The 10,997-nt window shown below is 43.9% G+C and overlaps 1 protein-coding gene across 1 annotated transcript; it reads left to right on the top strand.

Moving 5' to 3' along the window:
- The first annotated feature begins 3,457 nt into the window (after positions 1-3,457).
- On the top strand, positions 3,458-10,840 carry LOC111864738 (neuropeptide SIFamide). The gene is made up of 4 exons (XM_023852234.1): positions 3,458-3,501; positions 8,085-8,242; positions 9,514-9,653; positions 9,759-10,840. The coding sequence occupies exons 2-3, from the start codon at positions 8,113-8,115 to the stop codon at positions 9,606-9,608; spliced, it is 225 nt and encodes a 74-aa protein (XP_023708002.1). The 5' UTR covers positions 3,458-3,501; positions 8,085-8,112; the 3' UTR covers positions 9,609-9,653; positions 9,759-10,840.
- Positions 10,841-10,997: the final 157 nt, after the last annotated feature.

Below are 10,997 nucleotides of genomic sequence, written 5' to 3'. Positions count from 1 at the left end.
TACTCGGAGAAAAACTACCCCAGCGCCACTCTGTCCACCACAAATCCCGCTTGATCAGACCCGGGATCGAACCCGGGCCGCCGCGTTGAGAAGCCAGCGACTAACCGCTTGAGCTAGTACTCCTAGAACAGCCCATACACCGTTTCGTTTTTTTCGTTTCCGACTCGGACGTACAAAACGTTTTAAGCCTCCCCCCCCCCAAGACTCCCACACAGCCTGCTGTTTATGAGAGACACTTCGCCGTGTGGACAGCGAGGATCTAATTGCCCTGATGCCACATTTCCGATGCATAACAAGATTTTTCTCCCACTTTGACATTTTTTTTAACCATTCCGTTCCAATTTGTGTCAATTACTTTGGGACCAATATGGCGCAGCCAGCATTATTGCTTGTTCGGATTTTTACTGAATCTCGAATTCTGTTAAAAGTTTTTATACACAATGCACAGGTGACCCCCATCCCTGGGCCCCTCCTCACCACAAGATAGTCTGTTACGGGGTAAAATAGACTACTGTTCCAACTCTTTTCTGAGAGAGAGAAGAGGAAATTGGGGGGGCGGACAAGACAAATTTTGTTTTTGCTCAAATTTGATAGGTTCCCAGGCAGTATCAGCTCGTCTTTCTGGAAGAAGTAAAATGAGAAAGGGTAAAGCTTAGGGAAGTGAAAAGGGGTAAACTTTTAAGAAGTGGACTTGGTTATGAGCAGCCGAGATGAGTTGAATCGGAGGTTTTACTGCGTACAATCAGAATTAATTTTAATATGAACGCTGGAAGAATGTCTCAAGTCTCTGTCTCCCCAAAATGCGATCCCTTTAAGTGCCCCTTACCTTACCGCTCAGAGGGACATTAATCCTGCAGTGGGTTTTAGCACGCGAAGCTCAGGACAGCGAATAATGTCGGATTGAAAGTCCAATCGCTGATAGAGGAAACCTGTATTAAAGGTCTTATTTACTCGTAGGTTATTATGATTTAAGCTAGACGCTTAGGGCTTTCATTGCTTAAACCTCGGAGTCTTAGTTTCGATATCGGTTCGAGGCATGGATGTATGTCGAGTTATTTTGTGTTGTCCTCTGTACGTAATAGAATGGTCAAGGAGAATGAGATTGGAATGGCATGTAGCACGAATAGGGGAGAAGAGGAATGCATAAAGGATATTGGTGGGGAAACCTTAAAGAAAGAGATCACTGGGAAGAACAAGAAGCAGGTTGATGGACAATATTAAAATGGATCTTAGAGATAAGATATGATTATATGGATTGGATTGATCAGGCTCAGGGTAGGGACCAGTGGAAGGTTCTTGTGGACACGGTAATGAACCTTTGGGTTCTATACAATTCTGGGAAATTCTTGAATAGCTGCACAATTGGCAGCTTCTCAAGGGGGACTCACCTCCCTGAGTGAGTGAGTGAAAGAATTGTAGGCCTATTTTTTTAATGTTGCTACAGAGCATGTCCCTAATTCATAAATGCAGCAACGGGTAATGTTTATTTGAGAACAGCTGGTCTAGAGCACAGATCCACAGGCAATTGCATTATGCTACAAGCCAATAAACTGCACCCGTGCACCGTCGGACGATTCAAGAATCACGAGGATTTTCAAGGAATTTATCACGTCACTAATTCAAGCGACGGGCACTATAGCTTCTTTCCATGTGATAAAGCGGCCGTAGCTTAAAGCTGATGACCGATCACGCTGGTACACCTTTCGAACTTCGATCTCTTCGCCGGCCATCCCAAAATTTGTCGAGATCCATCTCCTTCCAGACCAATTCTGAACAGAATGCTACTTACCAACACTTGAAGCTACATAAATTCTGGAGTTGAGACAGCCTCGTTCTGGTTTTTATTCCTCAGGTTCACGGTTTGAATCTCGCCTGAGACACCGGAAATTCTTTGTTGTTTTCCTCAGTCCTCCAGGAAAATTCCTGAGTAGCAGCTGCTTCCTTCCAGATACTTTCTAATTCATCATTCACTTCTCATTTTATCATTCGGCACTGTAAGCTCAAGTTGTCCATGTACTTAACTACATAAGTAAACACTGCGTCATGAAGGCGTATAGGGGAGTGGATGTGTAGACCCACGTTTTCTTGACCTCGGCAGTAGTTGGAGGTGAAAGGTCAGCTTCGCGACCCGACCGCCTTACCCGGGGGGAAAGAACCCCTGGTACCCATTGGAGAGGAGGTTTGGTGGACCCAGGGCGGGTCTGAACTACAAGGAAAAGTGAAAATTCTTGACCTCACCTGGACTCAACTCCGTCCCCTCGGTCTTCGAGCCAGTAGCTAGTCTTTATATTGACTGCACTGTCCCGGCTCCAGTCCACACTGTACAGTCCGATATATTGACAAAAAATTAACTCCAAGGCCTGTAGTCCGCAAACAAACTATACCGACTGACCGCCGCTTGTTGGCGAAGTTAGTGCCAACCGCCTCTGTGATCTAGTGGCCAGAGTTCCTGGCTATAGATCAAGAGGTCCCGGGTTCGATTGCCGGGCCTACCAGATTTTCTGAGAATTACCGGGTCTGGAACGGGGTCCACTCAGTCTCGTGAGAACAACTGAGGAGCTACCTCAACGGAAAAGTAGCGGGTCCCGTCTAGAAAACCGAGGTTAACGGCCGTGGGGAACCGTTGTGCTAACCACGCGACAGCCTCTATCCTCTGAAGTTGGATATAATGATAGCGTTGTTAAATAAACCATGAACAAAAATAAAGCCAACTGAAATTCTAAAAAGGTAGTCTCCGAATACACGTCTCTAACAATGTAACCATACCGATCTGTGTGTCTCTTGTCACGTTTTTTTTAATGCTAGTGGAGTGGAACAAAATCCCTTGTACTGCGGCCACTTCTGGCCTATTGTACCAGCCCCAGATGACAGGTGAGGGCGATTGTGGAACAATTGGTGGAATGAAGATTGGCAGGAGAAACCGAAGTACTCGGAGAAAACCTGCCCCAGGGCCAATTTGTCCACCACAAATCCCACTTAACCAGACCCGGGATCGAACCCGGGCCGCCGCGGTGGGAAGCCAGCGACTAACCGCTTGAGCCATGGCGCGGCCTCTCTTGTCATGTTAGTAATTATTATTATTGTGTAGGTCTATAGTATTTGTAGGCGAGTTTACGTTGCGGAGGATGTAACACCGTGGGGGGAGAATGTATAGGGAACAACCAGAAAATGGACTCCGATAATTGAATCAGCATCAGACGGGATGCTGCCAACAAGAGCCCCCCCCCAAATACCACGAGCTGGATACTTTCATTAGCATTCTCTTCCCCTCTCCCTACAGGGTTCGAACATTTCCTCCTCCTCCACCCCCACACCCTCCAGTGTTGGATGCTGAAAGCTTAGTTTGTCCTACAACAAAATTTTCATCCCTCCTGACCCATCCCCTTATTGTCTGAGAGCTATGCAGTTCAATCTGTATATAAACAGTTGCTTCAGCAATGAGCAGAGTACCAGTTCTCCTGTGTCTTGACTAAGGGCAACATCACGTATTGCTGACATCCGGTGAGTATCATACCGTTTGCAGCAAAGTTCTGCATCTTCCATTATTTCGCTCTGTCTATCAGTGATAAATATGAATTCTAACTGTTCGCTTGCTATGCATGACATATAACGCTTAGAAACACTGACCTTGTGGTCTTGAGTTAAATATTACTTGAGTAATTCAGTGGCAGAAACGTCTGCTGCCATCTCTTGACAGTTTCTCCCTTAACGCCAAATATTTGTGGCTATTCTGCAACACAGATGACAGTTGTGGTTCTCACGGCTGTGAATGTGAAGACCATGATATTCTGAGATGCAATTTGGTTGCTAGGCGCCCATGTTTCGGAGACTGTTTGATTTTCCTGATAACTCCCCTACTTCAGGAAAGTGTGTGTCTGACTACAAAATTTTACGATGTCATAGCCCACAAAACTGCAATCTTAACAGAAATTATAGGTCTTGAGTTACCACATAAACGTACCGTCAGAAGATACCTTCAGAGAAGAAACAGCCAAATGTAGAGCTGCAGGTGACGATAAAAGGACGTCCGTACATTGAGTTCACGTGGCGAAGCACTCTCATCTTTTAAGCAGAAATTCTACTTATCAGATCGAAGGCAAGAGGTCTCAGAAAGCCTAAATGACATATATTTAATTATTACACTTCCGGTATAGATAACCGAGATTAACGGTCTTGTGAATCCTTTGCGCTGACAACGTGATACCCTCTATCCGCCAAAGTTGGCACTAACTTCGCCGACAAGCGGCGGTCGTTCAGTCGGTATAGTTCGCTTGCGGACTACAGGCCACGTAATTCCTAGTACACTAATGATTTTCTCAAAATCAAATAGTTCTATATAAACGCTGTTAAAGCCTATGGCATAATTTGGTAGGTCTTGAAAGTCTTACCCATGAAGTTGGCTAAATGATCACTGCTATTCGGGAGATGTCCGGTTCGAATACCAGTCGAGACACCGGCTAGACAGAGAGCGGATTTTGTGGCTTCATTTCAGCCTCTTTAAGTAAATTCCGGAATAGTGCCTTAAATTAGGGCACGACCTCTTCCCTCCACATCATTTCCAATTCGTTGTTGATTATCCTCCAATCGATTGTTAGTCTCAGTTAAAAAGCTAGCTAAATCTATCCCAGCAACAGGCCCTGGAGGCCCATACGGTTGTGAGATATCGAGGCTCCCACATTTTCTCTAGAAAATGGGCTCACAGATGGCGGTAAGGTTGTCAGCGTTACACGCCGCCCGCCCTTTACCCCCCAGGAATATACCTGGTACTCATTTCTGTTAGAGGCTGAGTCGATCCCAGGGCCAAAGTGCGGCTGGAAGGATTAGGTCAATTGAAAAATCCAGTGACCTCATCGGGAATCGCACCCGCGATCTTCCGGATTTCAGCATGGTGCCTCAACAAACTGCGCTAGCACGTGCCCCCTTAGCCTCAGTTATTATTGCCGAAGTATTTCGCGAGATGCTGCAGAACTGACACGTGGGGAGAGATGTGAGGTTGCTTAGCAACGGACACAGCGAACCCCGTCTGTTTTCTATCGGCGATTATGTTGCGCTTTCCTGTTTACTTTCATCGCAGAGACAAGTGGCCATTATCACTTACAGCGACTGGGAAAGTGGGATATTCCCCTTATGTTTTTTTGCGCTTACAGTTAGATGTACACAAGCAGGGCTTATTTTTGTTTCTTGTTCCTTATGCCCTTCTTGCTTTCACATACACGTTGTGCTGTGACCGTGATAAATACTCTGTGGGCCATATAACTCAGATTGGAGAGACGGACGGAGGCACTTCACACCACAGCATTTGGGGGGGGGATTCTGATTGTGTACCATCACAGCTCATAAACGGTTGAGAAAAATACATACATTTTGTATATATAATTGTAAGAAGTTCTTAATAAGCCAATAGCTGCTTCAGAATTCTGCGCTTTTATAGAACCGGAACCGCGTACAGCGGAGCCTGCTCTGAGCTCCCTGTTCTCTGTCACTCTACTGCCCTGTGTTGGGCCTTGGTCGCTTTTTCAGTTTCTTTAATTTATGTACAGTCAGTGGGATTCCTTGGACGGGGGATCGCCGCTACCTACACACAGACATCCATGCCTCGAGTGGGATTCGAACTCACGATCTGAGTGTTCGAGAGGGTGAAGACTCTTCATGCCTTAGACTTGAGGCCATTGTGAGCGGCAATATTGTGATGTCCTGACGTGAATACCAGCAAGCATTAGATGCATTTGATCTGCTCTTCATTTCCACACGAATAAAATATTATTTGTTACAGTCAATCCAAGAGAACACACGGTAGCGTAGTTCGTCGAGGCGCTATGTTCGAGCCGGAGGGTCGCGGGTTCGAGTCCCAATGTAGTGGATTTGTTTTTCAATTTACTTAATCATTCCAGCCGCACTATGGCCCTGGGGTCGACTCAGCCTCTAACAGAAATGAGTATCAGTAATCTTCCTAGGGGGGTTAAGGGCGGCCGGAGCTTAAGTCTGAAAACTTTTCCGCCATCTGTGAGCCGATTGTCTAGATAATGTGAGAGCCTCGACGTCTCACAACCATATGCGTCTCCACGGCCTGTTACAGGTAGAGCTTTACCTTTACCTGCATTAGGTAACTCGGCAGGTAAGTGTATGATTCGCCGGTCACGGTAGCCCAGCGGTCTGAGGCATGCACTGTCTTCGCTCGCTCGGAAGCCGGGACCGTGGGTTCGAATCCCACTCAGGGCATGGATGTTTGTGTGCGTTTTTCTGTGTTTGTCTACAGGTAGAGGCCTTGCGACGAGCTGATCACTCGCCCAAGGAGTCCTACCGAATGTGTAAGATCTAGAAAAACCGAAGTGAACGGAGTTCATGGAGGTAGGCCTAGGCCCACTGGGGCTGTAAAGGGTATGCTGATTCTATCTCTAAGGTCGCATTAATTGGAAATACGCAGGCCATACGCCATGCAAAAAGCCACACTGATTAGTTTGACGATAAAGTGCATTTATTTCAATTCACCGGTCTGTACTATTTTAACACAGAAAAACTTAATTCGCAGAAGCGGTAAGGCCCAAAGACATGAAGTTGGTCCCTTCCCAACTCGCGTCAGTTTAACCAACACAAGGGTATTCATTTATTGGAATGAATTTTCCGGTGTCGCCAAACCCCTCCGTTGCCTTGTGAAGTCGAAACAAATATCCCCGGAGGTGACTTCTACAAGCGACGCATCAGCCCTCCAAGAAGAGGCGTCTGACGTTAACACGAGTACCTCATTGCCAATTGGCTGGATTCTAACAGAGTTCCTTGCCCTTACATCGAATGTAGGCATTCTTGTTGGAACCAACGAAAGTCACGTCATGTTAAATAATGCATTTCCACGTCTGGAAGCCATCAGCCCCAGGAACTACCCCACCGGCTGAGCCCCTCTGGACCTAACTTCCAGTGACGGAACTTGCCTTGTGCTCAGATCCGTGACTGCAAACCCCACAAAAGAATTCCAGGTTCCGGGACAGACTCGCGTACTTCGAGCCCAATTAATAAATCAAAATTTCAACAAACGATCGAATATACGCTTATGATTTTAAACAGCTACAACATGCTGGTGATTTCCTAGGTTCTTGTTCTCATCTGGAGTGTCTGTCTGCTTCTGAAGAGACATCTGCACCCGCGAGTGCGCTATGTTGGTCGGTTAGCCCCTGCTATACGTGTATTTACTTTCACTGTTAGTCTGATTCTGTCTTGAAGCCAGTCAATCTATCCATTAATGAGAACATGAGTTTTGTGAACAGACAGGTCTTGGTTAGTGTGTCATGGAAAAGGCAATGTATCTCAAGTATCTCTGCATCCAGTGGTGATTTGGGTGACAATTGATCTTCAACTATTTAAAAAGTATAGCTGCTATTCATAAGGCAAACATTAAACAGAACTTGTATTTATTTAGGAATGGACATATTTGAAATGAAAACTGTTATTAAATGCTCCGGTAGTTTAGTTGGTTGAGTTACTATGCTACAAACTGGAAGGTCTCGGGTTCGAGTCTCGATGAAGTGCAATTTTCGATTTACCTAATCCTTCTAGCCGCACTATGGCCCTAGGGTCGACTCAGCCTCTATCAGAAATGAGTACCAAGAATCTTCCTGGAGGGTAAAGGGTGGCCGGTGCGTAAGGCTGACAACCTCACCGCCATCTGTGAGCCGATTATATAGAGAAAATGTGGGAGCCTCAACACCTCACAACCCTATGGGCCTTCACGACCTGTTACAGGGATAGCTTCAGGGGTATAAGAAACATGACTAAATCATAACACAAATAAAAAGCTGTGACTCTGACTTTCACATCGGAGCCTTGGGTTCATTCCCTGTTGACATCATATGAAATTCGTGATGGATGAAGTGACACTGTAGCAGGGTTTTCCCGATTTTATTCCGTTTTCCCCTACTGATAGTCATTCCCCGCTTTTGTTCCGTACGTGTCTGTCGGCATCCCCTGAAATGTGAGACGTTGTCCAGGAAATCTTATCACACCCTCGGGCGTCCACCTCTCGGATCCGACACTTGGCTGGCGGCTGAGTTTCATTTCAGGTGCTGTAGATGTCACTGCTTGTTTATTTGCAGACCCTTGGGCTCAACCAAATCCACAACAATGCAAAAGCAAAGTGTTGCAACATGTCTGCTTCTGCTGGCCGTGCTCCTGCTGGCTGAAATGGCTACCGCAACCTATAGAAAACCTCCTTTTAACGGAAGTATTTTTGGAAAGCGAGGCAACGCTGCAGGTGACTTATAACTCCCATTTCAATTAAGCAAGTTTTATGTCATTTAAGCCTCTAAAATTGGGAAAGATTTACCTTTAGAGAACAGGGTTTCCAGATGTATTATCTGCTATTGCTTATCTCTAACTGCTCATTCAGCTTGATAGCAAATTAATTGAAAGGTTTATACAAATAAATTAGTTACATACCTTTTTTGTCCATATTTTCTTTTAAATAAGCTCTACTGACATAATATAATTGATTATTTATTATAAAACACACCTTTGACAGATTAAATTCAGTTTTTTAAATACTTATGAATATATCACACGCCTCTTCTGCTACTTCCGGTTGTAGCATCGCCTAGGGAAAGGCCCCATAAATCGGCCTATGCACTGGACCAGAAGAATGCGAACTTCCCACACCAGAGGGAAACTCCGGGCTGTAAGAACTAGCACGGAAAGCACTGTGTTTTGATTAGTGGCTGTACTTATTTCAGTGATAAATATTTTATATTAATAGAAACGGATAAAAGGCTTCAGTTTTCTGTTATGTAAAGCTATTAACAAGAGGACGTGTGGTTATGCTTAGCTACACGCTACCTGAACACATCTGATACTTCGCTGAACCGCCTCAACAGCTCTCAGAAATAGATTTCGCTGAATACAAAATTAAAACAAAGCCAGCTCAATGTGGTACTGTTTAAAAAGATAGCTTCAACAGTTTCCAAGCTGAATTATATTATTTGTGAAGATTTCGTGACTCTGCATTTGCTGCAACTGGAGACTTATCCCCGAAATATGAAGATAATCATGCACAGACCTTAACGTGTATACGATAATCGTCTTCGATAAGGACAGGTTGCTTCTATTACCGACTCATAACTCTTTAAAAGTATGTAGGGGTAACTATATTTCTTAATATTGTCACGTGTTGTGTGTATGTCACGCGACAAATAACTTCACGCCTTAGTGGATATAGCGAATTTTATTGCAATTCGCTCTTACAGTCACACAATTTACAATTACACAATTACTGCCATCGGCAGTATCACAAATACTCCGAAGGTGTTACGTCGCCGCTGGCGGGGTAGGGGGTGTCCTGCATAGCGCAAATACATCACACTATGAAAACAAAATCGATCCTTTAAAAATTCTCTCAGTTTATGATCTGGTTAGGACCGACAAAACACCATCCGATTCTAATATGGAAGAAAAATCAAATCCAAGTTACACAAACTGGGTTTTATTTTCAATTTAAATGTTACCCGCTATAATCAGAAACCCTGATCTCAGTTTCAGATTACGATGGAGCGGGCAAGGCGCTCACTGCTATGTGTGAAATTGCGTCGGAAGCATGCTCCGCGTGGTTCCCTCAATCGGACAACTAACAGCGCCACTGCTTTCGACCCCCCTGCCATCTGCTGGAGCTCGAGGTAACTCTGTGTAGCTTACTTCTCTGTGCCGTGTCTTAACAAACGAGCACGAAATAAAACACAAACGATTTTATGTTCTTTTCTTAACTGAATTTCATTTTGCAGATTTTGACATCAGACACCGGCACACTCCCTTTGTCGTCTTGAATCCAGCGAGCAGAACGAAAAATGACGATTTTCAACTCTTTCCAGTAGTTCTCAGAGTCCCTGTTTCCGGTTCAACAGACGTGTCCAGAAATGGCGTCAATATGGAGCCAGCTTAGTCCTTTACATATATCAGCCTGCTATAAAATTATAGCAATATGAAATAAGTGTAATATTACAGTATTCTTGATACATTGTATGCCTATACCAGTATTATACACTACTGTTAACTGTTGGGAAAATATATATATATGCAACTTATCCGAAGCAGGAACATTAAAGTAAATTGTGTTGTATATTCCTACAAAAATATGCACTGCTTACTGTAATACTACTCTAATCATATCAGTCTGAGTGAGTATACTGATCTATTCATCCGAAATGCCATTCTCAATATCAAGTATTGGGTTATTTGGTAATTCCAGAACAAAATTTAGCTCACTAAACAAGGAATGTGATTCCGCTAGGAATCTTTTGACGTACGAAAACTGGTCATAAATTTTGATATATAAAACAACAATATTCTATGTAAGTTTTATTTATTGAACACGTCTTTATGTGTAACAAACAACAAATGTATCGCTGGGCTAAATCCATATGAGAAGAAATACATTGTAAATATTGTATTGACTTGGTAGAAAATTACACTCAGACCCATCTATTGGCAAGAACCATATTAAATTACTGAGAGAGATTTTCAAGTTTCTCCACAACTCTTCGTATTCCAATGAAAATCTGAGTCTTGTTGTTTCGCAGAGGCACAAATAGATACAGTCCCTTGTAAGCAGATTGTCGTAATTGCAATTAGAATAATTCTGGATATCGTTAAAATGGCGACAAAGAAGAAACGGCACACCTACCTAGCAATTGTAACAACTTGCACTGGGCTGTCTGCAATTTTTGCCAAAAAATGAGTGTAAAACATTTATAAAAGTCAGTGTAAAGCTCAGTAAGTGTAATACAATTTTGGACACAGCACTAAGTGAAATGAGGAAGCGAGGATTCTTCTGAACAGAAATGCCAATAAATTATTTATGATTCAAGTACAGTTGCAGTCATTAGCATCCTTCAGTATTAACAACGGAGATGGGATGTTCATTTGTCCTTGCCAGATAAACCTGAGGACGTAACAAAAAGCTCGAACTCATCACGTATTTTGCCTTTGAGTTTGGTTTCAGTCCTGAACTTTTTTAATTAAGA

Source organism: Cryptotermes secundus, unplaced genomic scaffold, assembly GCF_002891405.2.
Source record: "Cryptotermes secundus unplaced genomic scaffold, Csec_1.0 scaffold522, whole genome shotgun sequence".
Lineage (NCBI taxonomy): Eukaryota > Metazoa > Arthropoda > Insecta > Blattodea > Kalotermitidae > Cryptotermes > Cryptotermes secundus.
This window is presented reverse-complemented; position numbering and strand designations above follow the sequence as displayed.